Genomic DNA, 20,665 nt, shown 5'->3' with positions numbered 1-20,665 from the left:
GTTAAGGGACCAAAACGAAACCAAAAAGTAATTTAAGGGACCAAATTGTAACGTTAATAACTTATGGGACCAAAATGTAACCAACAAATAACTTAAGGGACCAAATCATTATTTAAGCCAAAAAAAATGTACATTCAAACGACATATTTAGTTTGCAATGTAATTTAAAAACATTTTTTTAGATGTGTACCTGTAGAGTAATACTAGGTAGGGGTTGCAGAAAGGTCATCTCTATAATTGCAAAGGGGGACAAAATGGGAGGGGAACTCAACTCCTGCGACCACTACAACAGCCATGACAAAATGAGGCTTCAAGAAGTTTAATTACACATGGAACGCTGTTCATATGGATAGTTTCGGCTACATTTTTGGTCCATGATTTAAAGGAGAAAATAAATAAATACATATACATATGTTAAAATCCATTTTTGTAATTTACATTCCAAAAATTAATTTTCAATCAAACTATCCAAACATATTTAATATAAATCATTTTTATTGTAAAGATATCCAGACATAAACTAGTTCAACATATTTTTTATATATACACTTAAATGTAATTTTTTGATTATGTATTTAAAGATACTAATATACAAAATATTTAATATGCTAATATAAATTGCAACAAAAATGGTAATAATGTTAGACTCAATTGCTAAGAAATGTATTCACTTGTGATGTCATAGGTTCAATTCTCTTGCTCGTTGAGTATTAAGGTTTGCACTCATACCTAATAAGTACTTCTATTGTTAGTTCAAATCACTAACTTTCATTTTAAAACAAAAAATTGCAAAAAAGAAAAATAATTTGATTAGTATATATTATTGGTGTAAAATTATTTTACACATACATCTAATAATAAATATAATTGAATTGAATGTATGTGTAAAACATTTATATAAATTAGGGTTAAATATGTTTTTGGTTCATATAAATATGTCAACTTTTTATTTTAGTCCCTCTAAAAAATTTCTTCAGCTTTTAGTCCCTACGAAATTTTCCATCTTTACTTTTATAGGGAGTAAAAGTTGAAGAAAATTTTTAAAAGAATTACAAAAAATTTGTATATTTATAAGGACCAAAAATATATTTAAGCCTATACATTAAACTTCAGAGAAATAAAGCTATAAAAAGTAACTAACTCTAGCAAGAGAAGGGCGAATTGCGTGATGCAGTAGGGTGCAAGTTACAACAACAGTAGAAGCGAAAGTCCTACCCAGCCACCACCTACAATCTCCGGTAAAGGTTTCTTTAAATTCCTTCGCATTTTCACTCACTCTCTCCTTCACATTTTTGAATTCTAGGTTTCTTTTTGCTGCAGTATCCATGCTGAGAGCTTCATCTAAATCCGTCAAACCATACGGTAATCATACCGGAGTTCGTATCGTTGTTGCCGGTGACAAACGAACTGGTAAATCCACCCTCATTCGCGCTGTGGTCTCCAATAAATTTGACAAGAATGTCGTCCCTCTATTGCGTCCCATAAGGTTGCCTATACATCACTGTGTGGATCATCTGCCAATCACAATCGTTGACACCCGGTAATTTAACAACCTTCTTTTTTACATTCATTTTCCTTACTATTTGAAAAAATTGTATGAAAAGAAATGTTAAAGAAACAATAAAAAATGCGCCAAAATTGTTAGCTCAACTGGCAAAATGCCAAAATTGGTAGGCCGGATGCCATGACCGGGGTTCGAACCCCGGTACCTCCACTTGTGTGCGAGTTTATAATGGTTTTGTCATTTCGTCTATCTACCAAAAAGAAATACAATAAAAAAATATGGAGCAAGATGAATATATGAAAAAGAGTTGCACGTGAAAAAAAAAATATGAGCTTGGGCCCACCGAATATTGTATGGTAGATAGACGAAATGACAATAGTCATTGGAGACTCACACACACACACACACACACAAGTGGAATGGTCAGAGTTAGAACGGCGATCACTTTGTTTTTAAAATCCAATAATACTTAGAGAGTAAATCACAAAATTAGTCTCTAACTTTATATGACATTTTCAAATAGGTATTGCCATTGTTAATATTTCAAAAAGGTCTCTCTGAGCAGTTGGTGTCTATATTTAACACTTATTATAAATTAGTTTCATATATTTTGACAACTTGTTAACTATTTGGTGCTTGTATTTAACCTCGTACTATCAATTTAGTCCATAACACGATGTCATACGGACTAATATGAATACAATTTGACAGAGCCAGGGGCCTTTTTGAAATATGTATATGTCAGGGACCTTTTTGAAAGCGTCCTATAAATTTGGAGACTAATTTGATAGTTTACTCATTAAATTTATATGTCATGAATATTTATTTACTTTTAATATAGATTGGGTCAACACCCTTCCAAAATGTTCTCGTCTTGACTGGGTTGATCGCTTATCTAGTTTTTAGAACAGTGCATTTTGCTGGGAGCGCTAGTGTTTAATTCTACAACTTTTTATTGTGTTTGTTGTGATGGTTGTTTTTCCTTTTTGATTAAATCTACAATTTTTCCTGTTTTAGAGTTGGTTTTGATTATGGAGCGAGATTAAGCAGTAAACACTATCCTGTACCTGAATGTTCTCCTTTTGAGACCAGTGTTGCTGCTTCATTTTTGAATTGTATCATTACATTTTGTTAAGTGATTTTGACTTTATGTGATTTAGCAAGACACTTAAGATTAAAAGCGTGTCCGGTGTCCCCCACGTGTTAGTGTCAAACACGTCACATGAAAATGACATGTAGTTACAATAAATTTCTTCCATTTTCAAAATATTGCCGGTGTCCTATTCAATGTTTGTGACTACGTCAGTGCTTCCTAGTTTATGTTTCCTATATGCCTAATAAGAAAGTACATAAAAGCTTACACTTTGCAATCTCTTATGAAATGCGATTTTAGTTTCATACTTATGTTTTTATCCAAGCTATTTCTTGGGCGATGTTTACCTTAATTTTATTATCTTCACTATTTCACTCTATTCTTCTTCTGCTTGTTATTGTTATTATTGTTGCAGTATTGAGGACAGTGATAGAGTTTTTAAAGAACTAAAGCAGGCTGACGTTGTTGTCCTCACTTATGCATGTGACCGGCCTAATACACTTACAAATCTAACTACATTTTGGCTCCCTCTTATTCGCAATTTAAAGGTTCTTTTCTTGTTTTTTCTTCTTCTTCTTCTTGTTTTTGCATCTCAAGTACTCTCTATATTCAGTTGCAGCTTCTGTAGCCACCCTTTTTAAGGGAAGAGATAGATTGGAGGAGGGATAAAATTAATATTCTACGAGAACAGAAGAGGAAGACTCAATATAGATAAAAAAAAAATTGACCAAACTTGATATAGATAATTATAAACTGTTAAACCAGTTACTTTAATCTTTTGTATAAAAACATTTATTCATATGCACTTGCTTGTATACATTTGTTAATTGTACACTTCAATATCAAATTCACATGATATGTTTGCATTTTCATTTTCAGAGAATGTATGGTTGACATAGATATTTGAACTTCATGAATAGGTCAATGTTCCTGTTATAGTGGTTGGCTGTAAGCTTGATCTGCGAGATGAAAATCAGCAGGAGAATCTAGAACATGTGATGTCACAAACACTACAGTTCCACGAGATTGAAGCATCCTTTGAGTGTTCAGCATATAGGCTTAGCCAGGTATCTTTTATCCATACTATTGCAATCAAAATTCTCCTTTTTTGAAATAAATGCTACAACTATATCTGGATTTTGTTTCATGCAATTATAATTAAATTTCCTTTTTGAAGGTCCTTGAAGTTTTCTACTTTGCACAAAAGGCTGTTCTTTATCCCATGGCTCCTTTATTTGATCAGAAGTCACATACTCTAAAACCTCGATGTGAGCGAGCTTTGAAGAGGATTTTTACCCTCTGTGACCATGACAGTGATGGTGCTCTTAGCGATGCTGAACTGAATAATTTTCAGGTTTTAATTTTTCCTTATCATATTAAATGTCATAAATGTGGCTTGTTTATTATCCGAGTATTACGGTCTTTGAGTTTGTAGCTTGATGAATATTTGTGCTTTCACTTCATGTTATGCTAGGTTATGTTGCGGTAGGTTAACTTGAGTATAAGATTTGTGAAACTTCTAACAATACTATCTACAGGTTGTATGTTTCAATGCTCCTATGCAACCATGGGAAATTGCAAATGTAAAGAAGGTTGTGCACAGAGAATTGTCTGAAGGTGTGAATGAACGAGGACTTACTTTGACAGGGTTTCTATTTCTTCATGTCCTTTTCATAGAAAAAGGGCCTCTTGAGACAACATGGACTGTGCTCAGGAGGTTTGGATATAACGATGATATCAAGCTTGCTGAGGATTTAATTCCACCTTTGAAACGTGCACCTGATCAGGTGTTTCTTTTGAGATGAATTCTGGCCTCATGATTTATGTTCTTAGTATGTTATATCTGTTTGTATTCAATTAGTTGACAACATGGAACTTGCATCTTATTCTATTCACATTGGATTTAATGTCTGCAGAGTGTTGAATTAACAAGTGAAGCAATTGATTTCTTGAAGACAGTTTTTGTTGAACTTGACAGTGATTTTGTATGTCATATGTGCTAATGACCCTAAATAATTTCACTTTTTCATGCTGCTCCCCAATCATTTTTGGACATTTTCTCAACTGACTTCATTGTTATACAATAGGATGGGATGCTCCAACCCTGTGAACTTGAAGAATTGTTTTCTACTGCTCCAGACAGGTAGATTGCTTTCCTCATATTTTGCTCCTAGCTAAGTTTACTTTATTTTCCACCATTCCATGGTACATTTATTTGCACTGTTTTCTTGTATTTCGTCTTCAGTTGGTAATTGGCTAGTATGGTATGTAATCTTTCGTATGCTGTGCAATTTTTCAAATGTACACACATGCTTTAAGGAAGTGGTATATGCTTTTGACATTGCTTCTTCTTTGTTTTTACAAAATCCATCTATGACATTTTTATATGTATGCCTTTCCCGAGTCAAAGGGCCCATTTGGATTAGGCTTATTTTGAGCTTATGCAAAACAGCTTATGCAAATAAATAAGCTTTTATCTATTATTCATAAGCTTGTCAATGTAATTTATGAAAAAACAGTTTATGAGGTAGTGAAACTTATAAATTAACATAAAAGCTTATTTAAGCTATTTTTCACAAGCTCAAAAATAAGTCAATCCAAACGGGCATGAGGACTTTTGGCAATGTTATTTGATATTTTATGATTTGTAATTGCAGTCCCTGGATTGAATATCCATATGAGGATGCCGTAAAAAGGAAAACATATGGAGGACTATCACTTGATGCATTTTTGTCAGAGGTGAACAAGTCTTATTTCTTCCATCTCTAGTCCCTCTTCCTTATATTTTGTTGAACAATGTTTGTAGAAGAGTGGTGAGCTTCTATGAATAATAGTTTGATCACTCAATCTGAAAAGTTCTTTGGGAATCAAGGTTGCCTCAGTTTTACATGATGTATGATTGTATGTCTGGTCTGTGTATATTTCAGTGCATGCAGCATTTAACTTGCATCACCATTGAATTTTATAATATATGTTTTCTGGACAGTGGGCACTCATGACACTTCTAAACCCAACCTTTAGTGTGGAGAACCTGATATGCATTGGTTATCCTGGTGATCCATCATCTGCTATCCGTGTAACTAGGATGCGAAACATGGATCGCCAAAAACAACATTCAGAAAGAAATGTATTGCAGTGCTTCATTTTTGGGCCTAGGAAGGCCGGGAAATCTGCATTATTGAATTCTTTCATTGGAAGGTATTTTGGTTGTTACCTTAAAGATTCTGAGTAACACCACTTCAATTATTGAGCATCATCTTATTCTTATTGAATTCATGATGCAGGTCATATTCTGAAGCTTACAATCCAACCAACGAGGATCGCTATGCTATAAATGTTGTTGATATTTCTATGGTAAATGATACTTTATTTTTTTTATTTTTTTTTTAATCAGCAAATTTATTAACTCTTCCACCTGCACAAGATGTAATAGAGGAGGTACTCTCAATACATAAAAGACCCTTATAAACACAAGGTCTACCAACCACAACAGCATGAAAAAAACACTAACTAGCATAAAGAAAATAATGCTATGTGCCTATTCTCCCACCGGCAAGCAACAAATTCCAGTTGTGACAGAAGTAATTACACGCATGACAGAAGGAAAAAACCGCCTAGGACTACAACACAAAACAAACAGCAACATCACGCCCAGGATTCCATCACAAAACCAATTGCACGCCACATCAGAGGCAATAGATTTTGACAATAGCTTATAACTGTGACAGAGAAAGACATTTCATTTCTTTCGCCTTTTCCTGCACCAAAGTCTTCATTTGATGTATTCATTTTGTATATATTGGCATTACATCTTCCAATTCACGGTTAATCATTTTGTTTGTAGGAAAACAAAAAATATCTTGTGCTGAGAGAGATTTCCGAAGGTGGAGTCACAAAGCTGCTAGCCAATAAGGAGTCTTTGGCCTCATGTGACATTGCGGTTTTTGTTTACGACAGGTGACCACTGATATTAAAGTTTATTATACTAGCATATCATAGAAGTTATGGATTACCTTTTTTTCTGTTATTATAAGGATAAGTTTCCGATAGGCCCATTGCACTAGAGGCTGGTTCGCATGTGCAGTTACAACATGCCCTGTCCAAACCTGTGGTATGGAAAGTTCATGAGAAGATGAATAGAAAAGCGGGAGTCGGGAATGGTCGTTGGCCAATGGCCACATGGCAGAATAAGAGTGTAAGTTGATGGCGGAATTGTGGGGAGCGTGATGTGAAGGAGAGGTGGTAATTTTTTGTTTTAGTTATAAGAATTAGGGGAGAGAATGAGTGAGTTATTCAATTAGGTATTTTGCTTGTTGTGGTAGAGGCAGTTTGTGCACCCTGAAGGATCACAGCTCTTGGCAGGGAATCCATCAATTTCATGAGTTTCTGTTTCCTTTCCATTCAATAGTATACACCTTTCTCCAATTTCTATTCTACTTTATTATCGCTATTTCTCTGGTTCCTAACCGTTTCACTATTAAATTATTACTTGGTGCCTTTGGTGTATATAAACTAAAAAATTATAACTTGTTTCCGTGGATTTTGAACTCATAATAAGCAACTTTTCAACATCTGAAATCGAAAGCATTTAGAAAAATTGCTGACCACAAATTCTAGTTTGATTTTTCAAACTAACAATTGTGAATTACCCCCTCAAGTCTCTAATATAAACAAAAATACCTAATTTTACACTGATTAAGAAGTTTAGTTAACTAAAAATTAATGTATTTCCTACATTGCCCTTCATGGGAATGTGTTCCACAGGAACAAAAGGGTTGTCGGAAAGTAATTCAGCAGGGGTGATAGTAATTAAATTTATTTATATGTAAGAGCACCAAACTTCTTTTGTTTGTTTATAATTGAAACCGGAAGGAGTGCAAACATAAGCTTCAATTCAAACAACTTAAAAATAAGATTTATAAGTCATTATGTGTCTGCATGATATTCATTATGTTCAAATGTACAACTCATCTATGGGCTTCTAAGTTAACTTTAATTTCATGTTGGTCTGGACTATGGACCGCTCATACCAAGCACCAGGAAAAATGTTGGTTGTAATAGAAGAGCTTAGCTGACTAAATATTCATCTTAGGTCTGATGAGTCTTCATGGGATGCCGCATATGAACTCTTGGTAAAAATTGCCGAGCATGGAACTTATACTGGCTTTGAGGTGCCTTGTCTTATGGTGGCAGCTAAAGATGATAAGGATTCATTTACAATGGGTATACGAGAAACGACTGGGGTATTTTTCATTCACTTATTCATTTTCATGTTCATATATACATGTACATAATTCTACATGCATATTGTTGTAAATAATTGTTGGATGGGTTAGATAAATAGATATTTAATGTGGTGAGTGACAGGTTTTGAAATTATGACTTCATCCAAACTTTTTCATTTTATTTTGAATATATTCATCCAAACTTTCTGATTAGCAATAGTTATATAGCATGTAGTAGTTTGTGTATATGTATGCTTTGATCTTCAGATTAACATTTAATTAAGCAGATTGACAGCTAGTTTAATTTTTCTTGTTTCAGTTTTTGTATATTGTGACAGTTTTTTGAGCATGGACATTTTACTGTATGTCATCTTTGAATGGTAGTATTAGCTAAGATTTTGGAAATACTGATATACGTCATTTACATAAATACTGATATACTTGTTTCAAACTGAAGTTTGATTCGGTTCAACAGATAATCTTTTGATACGTTAACTGTGATTGCTCTGTGAAGCTTTATTAGTTAGACATCTTTCACCTCGTATTACACAACTTTCACTTTCATATGCATTTAAATATAGGTTTGTGCTCTGATATACGTTCAATTAATCTGTTAGTTGCATATTGTAGCTAGAAACCTGATATTGTTGGTGTTCAGTTTATGACTACGTTTGCATATGATCTGACTATATTTGAAAAGGCATATGTTATTTCTTGATGCTGAGAAATTTCCAACTTCCAAGCAAATGCTTTATTTCTTGATGGCAATATTTTTTGTAGGTTAGTCAAGACATGGGGGTTGAGGCTCCTATTCCAATCAGTGTGAAGTCAGGAGATTTAAACAATGTATTCCACCGAATTGTAAGTGCTGCTGAGCACCCTCATTTAAGCATTCCAGAAACTGAAGCCGGAAAAAGACACAAGAAGTTCCATAGGCTCATAAAAGGATCTCTTAAGTTTGTTTCAGGTATATCAATTTTCAGATTTTACTTGTTAGCTGTTCATTACGTTCCTTTTGACTTTGTATGTTTTAGAGTTTTTCAATTTTGTACGCGCTAAATAAAACGAGCCTTATTAACCTGTTTAAATTTTGGGTAATGTGATGTGTCATGGTTCATGAGTTTCTCTCTTTTTGTTTAATGGTTTAATCATCACATCATATTACAGTTGTAGTGGCCATAGCGTTTGGTGTGGCTGCTGCAAGAAAGAATGCTACTGCACGTAAGAATGCTGCTGCACGGAAGAATGTGTTTGGTTAAAAGACTAAGGTTTGTGAGTGGGTCATAATCCTTACCTTCATCTGGATGCATCTTGCACTTGGCTTAGCTGCATTGCCTTTAACATTAAAGGCATTTTTACGCCACATATTGTAGAGTTTGTAAATCTTTTTTAGGAATATATTTCGAACTTCGATTTCAATTTTGTCGAGGTTGAATTAGATTAGCTATAATTAGCATATCTTGGCTTTTGTATATATCATTATCAATGTAGTGGTTATGCATAACATGATTGTAGGGAGTTTGGTGTGCCAACCTAGTTGAGATTCCTTGTTTCTTTTGTGATGCTTGTGCATTCCCTCTTTTGAATAAAAAAAGTGGTTGTTTATAAGGTAAATTAACATCTTTTGTGATACAAATAAACAACCAATACTACAAGTACAAATTAACTGCATGTGAAGTAATATAATCGAGGCATATTTGGCAGGACATACTTGAAACCAGATAGTTTAGAGACTTTATTTACCAATTGGTTCCAGTCAACTTCTTCCACCATTCTAGGCTCCTATTATAAAAGTCAAACATGGACCACATATACTCCATACATTATCTTTTTAACGGCACAACATTATAACTGTTCCCCGCACAAGACGGACAGAAAACAAACAAGCAATAAATACACCAGCCGTATTTATGCGACACCTCAACAAAACAAACGCACCGAAACATAACCTTAGAAAAGCCTAGTCACTACACCTAAATTCAACGCCAAAGGCAGCTGGTATAACACGCTGCAATACAACTATGCAGCCGAAACAGAACCCAAAACATCACATACCGAACATTGTTGTGCAGCAAAACAATAACAAGTGAACCAAACGCAACGACTAACCAGTCACAACATCGGAAACCTTGCCACAACAGCAACCTATTTCATCTCCTTAGTACTCTAGACACTTAATGACTTATTTAGTTAAATCAAATTATTAAGACAATTTAGAACTTTTAAATTAATCAAAATACATGAGTCACTGTTCATGTTATCAGGAGTAGATAAGTTTCAAATACATAGAACATTTTATTTAGAATAAGACTTTCATAACCACCTCAAGGATAATCAAGCGAAACAAAGGAAGAATAAACACAAACCTATACTAAGGCATAACTACCTAGGTTAAAACAATTACGCAAGTAATGACAGGAGGGTTACTAATAAACATGCTACTTCATAACATGTATTTAGGCAATTTTTTCAAGAAGATGCCAAATAAGAGTACACTAAAATGATAACAAATTAAAGACTTACTGGCCCGAGCACTTGGTAATCTGAGTAACTTAAAAAAACCAAGAGAACTGACCAAATAAAAATAAGTCAGTTCAACAAATGCATACAAACAATCAAACAACTATGCAAGTACACACATCAACATGGCAGACACATAACACACATGGTCGGATTGGATCGACCTGCTCTGATACCACTAATGTGACACCCTAATTCCAACATAATTTACTTGATATTTGTAAAATTTAAGTCACTTTGAACCGTTGAAATTGCATATTTTCAAAAACTTTTACAAATAAGGCCATCACAATTCATTCATACAATTCATAATAAATTATATAAAAAGTTAATAATATGAAAATTTGACTTTCCAACTAACATTTAAAAATTACAAAAGTTTTACAAATTTTGATTACAAGTATTGAACTAAAATATAATAAGGTAATCCCAACCCAATGTCACCTATCAGAGCGGATCATTTTCTCAAAATAAAAGGTGACACAAAGTAAGTCTTCATAAAGGGTATGTACTTGACTCCAGGACTCATAACCTATAAAACTACGATTTCGCAACTGCAGGGCCAAGCCAGCAAAATACAAACAATGAAGGGGTGAGTTTCGAGAACATGCAATAGTATAAAATAAATGAGAAGAAGACACAAGAAATTAAGTAAAAACCATATCACATCACAAACATACTATTCGAAACCCTTGGAATATACTATATCAGTTCAATTCACATTAGTCACGAAATTATTACCACATAAGAATGAAAATCTTCACAAACACAATTCAATCCAAAATAGTCTCACCAAAGATAGTCACAAATAACAATCAAGACAGTTCCTTTCAAAAAAAAAAACAATCAAGACAGTCAAGAACATAATCTCACAAGGTAATCCAAACATTCATAATGGAACGGTCACAATTCAAACAATGATAAAATTAGTCACAAATGACATTCGAGACAGTCCAAAACATAATCACATGAGGTAATCAACATCATTCATGATATAACAAACACAATTCAAACAATACAATGATATGCATGCTCTTAGACTCTAGACATCTCATTCTTCGGTACCATTCTACTCTGAAGTACTTGGTTAGGAGGTCGATAGTACTATGCCACCACATGATGGACGGACAATTCAAAAATGGTCGAGTCCTCATGGACTATTCAAGGTTGACCGAGTCTGACTATTCAAGGTTGGCCGAGCCCTTACGGACTATTCAAGATTGGCCGAGTCCAGACTATTCAAAGATGGCCAAGTCCTTACGGACTATTCAAAGTTGGCCCTGCCCTCATAGACCCCCTCCTCAACCCCGAGGCAATATGTCTCATTCATTAGTACTTCCCCAATCATGTTAGGTTTGTCAGACCCTACCTAGATGATGACCAAACACTTCACTACGTCCTATACCTTATCATTCAATCCATATTCATTCAATAATCACAATTCACAGTGTATGCTTCACGCTATTCAATAAAAATTCATATTCATGTAATTCAGTCAATCTCAATCAAGTCTAAATAGTTCAAACATATATAATCATGATTATAACTAGTCAAATTCTACCGGTCAGTAAGAGATTCAACAGGCAGTGCATTTTTAAACATAATTTCATACTAGTTAACACAAATCTGCACACACATCCATCACACAATAATTAACCATTAAAACATGATCTCACAAAGATAAAATACTAAACAATCTTAACATAATTTCATTCATGGCAGCTTGGGGGTTTCTGAATCATATTTTTAATCCTCATTATTACCATCAACATATTCTTAATAAATTATTATTCATGAATCAAACGTTAGCATACCCCTTACATCTTACATCTAATCTTTCCCCTCGTTGACCTAGGATACACCTTAAGAGCAAACACAAATCACAATCAACACTAACTCATGGTTTAAGGTAATCGATAAGGGTAATCAAAATATGCATTCGTCTCAAGTTCATCACATCAATCCAAATCTGATAAGGGTAACCAAGAAAATTCCTTCATCTCAAAATAATCACAACAATCTGAATCCAACAAGGGTATTCATTCGTCTAAAATTAATCACATTAATCCTCATCACATATTCTCATATAAAGATTTTAGGTCAGAAATAAACTAATAGGTAGCTTGTCCAGGAAGCAAAAAACAGCAAAAGGGGCTTCTGGGGGTTGGCACGACCGTGTGGTTGGTGGCACGGGCCGTGCCAAGCTTCTGACTTGGAGGAATTATATTTTTGACTTCAATCTTCGTATTTTCAGCCTGAATCAGCTCCAAATCCTCTTTCTTTTGCTCCAAGACTCAATCTTTAGAATATTTGTTCCTGAAATTAAATAACTTGCAATTGAAGTAAAATAGTCCTAAAAAGGAAATAAAATATAAATAAAATAGACTCAAATATTACATTAAAAACACTAATTATTGACTCATCACACACCAAATCCAATGTTCCTTAAAGATGTCTCAAAATCCTCTTGGCTACCACAAGGTACAATGGCCTAGGACTCTCCACGAACACGATTACCGTTCCAACTCTGAATGATGTATCTGGTCTGCTACAACATACATACCTTACCTCAGGGACCCAATTATTTGCATGCACATTATGTTGTCAACAAGTTCCTCATCTACATTCTTTCAACAAAAAAAAAAAAAAATGACAGTCTGCAGTTCATCTGGTCATTCAAACCCAGACTTCATCAACTTCTTGAACTCTTTAATCTCATCTCTGCTACAATGACAAAGGCAAGATCATATTAACTTAATTTCAAATCATCTTAAGATCTAATACACGGTTTCAGCTTTCCACAATCATGAATTACGAGACATGAATTTAGCAATGGAAATAATAATAAACTTTGACATAACAACTTACATATTAACATTTGTCATTCATATAAAAAATAAAAGTGTATTTTAACTCACAGAAATAGCTTTAGATTTTTTCAAAAATCTCTAAAAAAACAGAAATAGATTGAGTCCGTTTGTTATAGCTTTTTTTAGGAAAAAATCACTTTTTTTAAGAAAATAATCACTTTTAAGAATATTGCATCTGTTTGTTACAGATTATTAAAAAAATTAGAATCTAAAAAAAATCTAAAAACAGCTTCAAATGAGAAGCTGTTGAGAGCAGCTTCTCAAAAAATAGATTTTTTTTAGAGGAGAGAAAAAATATAGATCTAAAGATTGAACTAATTTTGTAACAAAAAAATCGCTTTTATATAGCTGGATCCAAACAAACTAAATTATTTTTTTAAAAAAGTGATTTTTATTACGGTAAACAAACGCAAAATAGATTTTGATTTTTCATAAAATCTCTAAAAAATAATCTCTAAATTATTTTATGTAAAAATCACTTTTATTTTAATCCGTAACAAACGGGCCCTTAGAGCCCGTTTGTTATAGCTTTTTTAAGGAAAAAAATCATTTTTTTTAAAAAAAAATCACTTTTAAGAGTTTTGCATCCGTTTGTTACAAATTTTTAAAAAAATCAGAATCTAAAAATAATCTAAAAACAGCTTCAAATGAGAAGCTGTTAAGAGCAGCTTCTCAAAAAATAGATTATTTTTAGAGGAGAGAGAAAATATGATAAAGATTGAACTAATTTTGTAACAAAAAATCCCTTTTATATAGTTGTATCCAAACAAACTAGATTATTTGTTTAAAAAAAATGATTTTTATTACGAAAAACAAACGCAAAATAGATTCTGATTTTTCACAAAATCTCTAAAATATAATCTCTAAATTATTTTATGTCAAAATCACTTTTATTTTAATCCGTAACAAACGGGCCCTTAGATTTTTTCAAAAATCTCTAAAATAAATCTCTAGATTCTTTTAACTCAAAATCTATTTTCTTTAAAGCCGAAACAAACGCACCCGTTTGAAAAAAAAAAAATAGATTTTGAGAAAAGCTAATCCTAATAGCTTTTCATTTGAGTCAAAATAGATTTTTTTTTTGATGAAAAGATTTTTCTAAAAATCCTAAACAAACACTTAAAAATGATAAAATAGATTTTTTTTTACTAAAAAAATAGATTTTTTCATTTAAAAATCCAAAACAAACGCACCCTAAAACAAGTTAAATTCGCCATAAATAATAATCGTCAAAGCTAAATTCACCGTAAATAATAAATAAGAAATTGCAATTGCTTGATGCTGGCAAATAAGTATAAATGATGTTCTATTCACATCATAATGGTGGGCGGATCAAATTAAAAAAAGAAATGAAACTCTAAAGGATTCAAGACTTATATATGTCCATACCATGTCATCCAAATATACAAATACCATCTATATAAAGTCATAAATACCATCTAATTTAATTTAATTAACTACACCCAGTAGACAGTTGCTTCAAGCTCCCAATGTTTCTTTCCAAAACAACCATATCCATATATTCCTGCAAAAGGAATACAAAATTAGGATTAGGGGGTAAACACCGGCGATTCACAAAGATAGATTTAAAAGTTACATATCACTTCAAACATGACTAACCACTACACCAGCAAACAAAGATTGTAATTTATTTTAATGATGACAAAGATTGTAATTTATTTTGTCCAACAACAAAGAACAAGTTTAAATTACCTTCAAAAACCGAAATACCCGATCATCAGCTCCATCAAAATCAGGATCTACCGCAATCCCCTTTATTCCAAAACCTCCCGCTATGAGTAGGTCATATGATGATGTTACATTTATATGTTGATAAAATCTGCCATAACCATTGACTCCCCATGCCGTCCCATGGCTGTTTCGGATACGCCAATACCAAATTATAGAGTTATCTATCACTTCGAAACCACAGCCGACAACCAGTACCATGTGGTGCCCGACTGGTCTTTCTTTGGTCGAGATAAAATCATCCAAATTAGCGGGCCCAAAATAGATGTCAGCCTATAATTTTAATGAAACTAAATTAGTTTTAATGTTGTGTCAAGTTATTTTACTTATAATAAAAATAAATAAATATATATTTACCCTAACATGATACATGTCATCTGTCCAAGGAATTGAGATGATAACAGGTCCCTTGTTCTTAAGCCACTCTTGCATTTCGGAAGCTGGTATATAGGCGGCGCCGTGGATTTTAAGTGTAATCTAAAAAAAAAAAAATATACATATATTATAACGTCAAGTAAAAATAGTTACATGTGTGATGATGATGCACAACTTATGGAACAATTACATGTAAATGAATGCTTAAAAGTAGGGGTGCGGGATGCCTACAACTTACATGCGGCTTATAGCACAAACACTTATCATGATAAGCGCTTATATATAGGCTCATAAGTTATTTTTATAGTAAAAGATAAAATAAAGTTAAATTGTTTTTGGATATTCTATAAGTTATTTTTATGCTATAAGCTATTTAAAAAACTTATATAAAGAAAAGACTAAAGGATTCAAGAATTATACATGTCCATACCATGTCATAAAATTATATAAATACCATCTACATAAAGTCATAAACACCATCTAATTTAATTTAATCAGTTGCTTCAAGCTCCCAATGTTTCTTTCCAAAACAACCATATCCATATATTCCTGCAAAAGGAATACAAAATTAGGATTAGGGGGTAAACACCGGCGATTCACAAAGATGGATTTAAAAGCTACATACCACTGCATACATGACTAACCACTACACCAGCAAACAAAGATTGTAATTTATTTTAATGGTGACAAAGATTATAATTTATTTTGTCCAACAACAAAGAACAAGTTTAAATTACCTTCAAAACCTAAATATCCGATCAGCTCCATGAAAATCAGGATCTACAGCAATCCCCTGTATTCCATAACCTCCCGCTATGAGTGGGTCAAACGGTGATGTTACGCATATATTTGTAGAAAATCTGCCATAACCATTGACACCCCATGTCGTCCCATGGCTGTTTCGGATACGCCAATACCAATATTTAGATTTATTTATCACTTCGAAACCACAGCCGACAACCAGTGCCCAGTGGTGCACGACTGGTTTTTCTTGGGTTGGGATAAAAGCATCCGGATTATTGGGCCCAAAATAGATGTCACCCTATAATTTTAATAAAACTAAATTAGTTTTAATGTTGTGTCAAGTTATTTTACTTATAATAAAAATAAATAAATATATATTTACCCTAACATAATGCATCTCATCTATCCAAGGAATTGAGATGATAACAGGTCCCTTGTTCTTAAGCCACTCTTGCATTTCGGAAGCTGGTATATAGGTGATGCCGTGGATTTTAAGTGTAATCTAAAAAAAATAAAAATATACATATATTATAACGTCAAGTAAAAATAGTTACATGTGTGATGATGATGCACAACTTATGGAACAATTAGATGTAAATGAATGCTTAAAAGTAGGGGTGCGGGATGCCTACAACTTACATGCGGCTTATAGCACAAACACTTATCATGATAAGCGCTTATATATAGGCTCATAAGTTATTTTTTATAGTAAAAGATAAAATAAAGTTAAATTGTTTTTGGATATTCTATAAGTTATTTTTATGTTGTAAGCTATTTAAAGAACTTATATAAAGAAAAGACTAAAGGATTCAAGACTTATACATGTCCATACCATGTCATAAAATTATATAAATACCATCTACATAAAGTCATAAACACCATCTAATTTAATTTAATCAGTTGCTTCAAGCTCCCAATGTTTCTTTCCAAAACAACCATATCCATATATTCCTGCAAAAGGAATACAAAATTAGGATTAGGGGGTAAACACCGGCGATTCACAAAGATGGATTTAAAAGCTACATACCACTGCATACATGACTAACCACTACACCAGCAAACAAAGATTGTAATTTATTTTAATGGTGACAAAGATTATAATTTATTTTGTCCAACAACAAAGAACAAGTTTAAATTACCTTCAAAACCTAAATATCCGATCAGCTCCATGAAAATCAGGATCTACAGCAATCCCCTGTATTCCATAACCTCCCGCTATGAGTGGGTCAAACGGTGATGTTACGCATATATTTGTAGAAAATCTGCCATAACCATTGACACCCCATGTCGTCCCATGGCTGTTTCGGATACGCCAATACCAATATTTAGATTTATTTATCACTTCGAAACCACAGCCGACAACCAGTGCCCAGTGGTGCACGACTGGTTTTTCTTGGGTTGGGATAAAAGCATCCGGATTATTGGGCCCAAAATAGATGTCACCCTATAATTTTAATAAAACTAAATTAGTTTTAATGTTGTGTCAAGTTATTTTACTTATAATAAAAATAAATAAATATATATTTACCCTAACATAATGCATCTCATCTATCCAAGGAATTGAGATGATAACAGGTCCCTTGTTCTTAAGCCACTCTTGCATTTCGGAAGCTGGTATATAGGTGATGCCGTGGATTTTAAGTGTAATCTAAAAAAAATAAAAATATACATATATTATAACGTCAAGTAAAAATAGTTACATGTGTGATGATGATGCACAACTTATGGAACAATTAGATGTAAATGAATGCTTAAAAGTAGGGGTGCGGGATGCCTACAACTTACATGCGGCTTATAGCACAAACACTTATCATGATAAGCGCTTATATATAGGCTCATAAGTTATTTTTTATAGTAAAAGATAAAATAAAGTTAAATTGTTTTTGGATATTCTATAAGTTATTTTTATGTTATAAGCTATTTAAAAAACTTGTGAAAATTAGCTGGAAAAAATCATGTATGGAAATTTGCTCTAACATTTTCATGTTAAATTTCAACAGAAAAACACAGTTATGACACTTCCAACTTAGACGAGACATCACAAGGTAAAAATGAAATTGAATTATTCTCGTTGAACTCAGAAAGTAATGTAATCATGTTTGAAAAGACAATGATTATTAACTTCTATAATAAAATTTGGGTGCATGACTTTTTGTATCTGCCAATTTTGATATTTCCATACTTGCATGAGCTATAAGCAATAAAACATGCAGAAGCTATAAGTACACCATAAGTAGAAGTTATAAGCAATTAGAAGGTATAAGCAGCACCTATAAGCAAAAGAAATGCCGATAGCTAGAAGCTATAAACAAAAGCATAGTGGAGAAACTGTCAAAGATGTGTATTAAGTTCTCCAAAAGGGTGTCTTAATTACTTGTGTAGTGTATCTTAATTTATTTTATAATTTGTGTATGAAGTTATTTTTATAAGCTGTATTGGAGAACTAATGAAAACAAGCTGAAAAAAGATTATGAAAATTGTCATAAGTTGTTTTCATAAATTCTCTCAAACTGTCTCACAAATCTTATGTCAATACAAACTGACCCTTTATCTCTTTTTAGAACAATGGCTTATGTAAGCTTATGCATAAATTAAGCTGCATATAAGTTGTTTATCCAATCCAAACATCCCTAAGATTTTCATGTCAAATTACAAATCAACAAAACCAAGTAATTAACCATAACAATCCCTGCAACAAAAAATGATAAAAACGCAAAAACATGCTATTAACCAACAAAAATAATTAACATTTTAACTGAACATCGTGCTGAGCAATTTGGCCAACAAAAGCAGCATTATCATGAGATAAAAGTTTAAGAACAAAAATAAGAATTGTTCTGTTTTAATAAATTAGGTGTACAACATATGACACGCATATTTCAGTTGCTTGAAAACATAGTTAATAAACATGAGAGACATCAAAATAAAGAAAGTTTAGAAAATTGTTACCTAATTAATCAAGGAAATTACACTCGTAGATAAGTCATTGTGCTGAAGCTATGGCAACGAAGCAGAAGCTCTGGTGACGGCAAAGATCCGGCGACCACCGCGGTTGAAAAATCCAAATCCGAGTGACCACCGCGGTTGACAGAATGAAACCCAATCCCGTCCGTTTACTTAGACGGTTAGCTTGGATGATGGGTTTTTCGGTTTGCGGTTCGACCGGTTCGGTTTCGTCGGATTTCAGGACCTCAAAAAACAGATGGAAAAAAACTTGAAACCAGAAAATTCTTATAAAGAGATGAAGCTTATGTGTGTAAGTTGGAGTGGTATAACTTGAAACCGTAAATCTTTCATTTTACCAGATGTGTGTATGAGATAGAACAGAGATGAAGAATGAGTGTGAGTTGTGTGTAGAGATGAAGGTGGAGTTGTTCTAATGATTTAATTGGAAGCAGAACCTAACATGCATTCATTCTTGTTTTGAGGATGAGGAGACAGAATAAAAAATTGAACTGGAAGCAAAAGAGAGACATTCAAACTGATGTTGAACAAGAGAAGAGACTAGTATAAATTATTCATTTTTATTGTTGCTTATGAAAGAGGATTCATTGAACTGATATTGGTATTCATTGCACGTTACTATTGAATAGGTGTGGAAGACTAGCTAGAAAATATAATTATTTAATGACTTGGATAAAGTGCATGTGACTTCCAAGACAAAAATGATGTGACAATACTCTGAGTCAAGCATCTTAAGCCAATTTAAATTGAGTACTTGGTCGGTTTACGGTTTTCGCTGGGTTTGATTTACTCACCCGTAACCGACCATATGGATCCATTAGAAACCGGAATTAATAGCCCGTTTAAACCGTCCTATCCGCTTGATCCGTCGCGAATGTCAACGGGCTTTCGGTTCGAACGGTTAGGGTCGGACGACACATTTTTGTCCAGCCCTTTGCTTATATCATAGAGAAGCGGGAACTTGATGTGTGTCAGGCAAAAGTTATTTGGTTATTCAGAGAAGGCTATGAATCGGTTGGTTGTGTGTACCCATGGGTTAGAGCATCTACAATAGAGACCTTTACATTTGAGGTTTTAAACGGGTTCCACATAAACACATCATTTTTTTATTATTTTTTAACAATAATATTTAGGGTTAATTAAGTAAATGGTCCCTGTAAATATTCAAAATTTTGTTTTTAGTCCCTATAAAATAAAATCACACTTTTTAGTCCTTATAAAATTTTCCATCAGCATGTTTAGTCCCTATAAAATTTTTCCAGTAGCATCTTTAGTCCCTATAAAAAAATTTCATCAACATTTTTGGTCACTAAAATGCTTAAGGAAAATATCACAGGGACTAAAAAGTGTGATTTTATTTTATAGGGACTAAAAACAAAATTGTGAATATTTATAGGGACTAAAAACTTAATTAACCCTAATATTTAATAGGTACTCAACCACTCCAATGGATATCCTCTATCAAAATGTCTAAATGGGTCCTACCAATAACTATTTATTAAAGAAAAACAACAAAAACAATTCAAATAATGATTATTTTATTGAAAAGTGATGTTGGGTCCACTTAAGATTGGGGGTCTTAAGTTAGACCCTGAGTCTTAAGAGACCCCCAATTATTTTT

At 33.1% G+C, this 20,665-nt stretch overlaps 2 protein-coding genes across 5 annotated transcripts; one reads left to right on the top strand and one right to left on the bottom strand.

The window, feature by feature from the left end:
• Positions 1-1,135: 1,135 nt before the first annotated feature.
• On the top strand, positions 1,136-9,436 carry LOC146921502 (mitochondrial Rho GTPase 1-like). Its single transcript, XM_085714895.1, has 15 exons — positions 1,136-1,238; positions 1,321-1,540; positions 3,013-3,145; positions 3,518-3,664; positions 3,775-3,951; positions 4,136-4,384; positions 4,514-4,582; positions 4,685-4,740; positions 5,255-5,336; positions 5,584-5,795; positions 5,882-5,951; positions 6,442-6,554; positions 7,690-7,840; positions 8,603-8,789; positions 8,990-9,436. The coding sequence occupies exons 2-15, from the start codon at positions 1,326-1,328 to the stop codon at positions 9,079-9,081; spliced, it is 1,953 nt and encodes a 650-aa protein (XP_085571021.1). The 5' UTR covers positions 1,136-1,238; positions 1,321-1,325; the 3' UTR covers positions 9,082-9,436.
• Positions 9,437-14,501: 5,065 nt separating this feature from the next.
• On the bottom strand, positions 14,502-19,569 carry LOC146921501 (uncharacterized). Of its 4 annotated transcripts, none has more exons than XM_085714892.1 (10): positions 19,030-19,569; positions 17,609-17,728; positions 17,220-17,524; positions 16,913-17,031; positions 16,463-16,582; positions 16,074-16,378; positions 15,767-15,885; positions 15,319-15,438; positions 14,926-15,234; positions 14,502-14,737 (listed from the first exon to the last, which is right to left on the bottom strand). In XM_085714892.1, the coding sequence occupies exons 7-10, from the start codon at positions 15,767-15,769 to the stop codon at positions 14,666-14,668; spliced, it is 504 nt and encodes a 167-aa protein (XP_085571018.1). In that variant the 5' UTR covers positions 15,770-15,885; positions 16,074-16,378; positions 16,463-16,582; positions 16,913-17,031; positions 17,220-17,524; positions 17,609-17,728; positions 19,030-19,569; the 3' UTR covers positions 14,502-14,665. The 4 variants fall into 4 exon arrangements, with proteins under 4 accessions (XP_085571018.1, XP_085571019.1, XP_085571017.1 ...); XM_085714893.1 differs by having other exon boundaries at positions 16,937-17,031; positions 19,030-19,563; XM_085714891.1 differs by lacking the exons at positions 16,463-16,582; positions 16,913-17,031; positions 17,220-17,524; positions 17,609-17,728; positions 19,030-19,569 and having other exon boundaries at positions 15,791-15,885; positions 16,074-16,262.
• Between the last annotated feature and the right edge of the window lie 1,096 nt (positions 19,570-20,665).

The sequence above is a fragment of the Medicago sativa genome, chromosome 5 (genome assembly GCF_051527215.1).
Source record: "Medicago sativa cultivar Bolivia chromosome 5, Bolivia_mono, whole genome shotgun sequence".
Lineage (NCBI taxonomy): Eukaryota > Viridiplantae > Streptophyta > Magnoliopsida > Fabales > Fabaceae > Medicago > Medicago sativa.
This window is presented reverse-complemented; position numbering and strand designations above follow the sequence as displayed.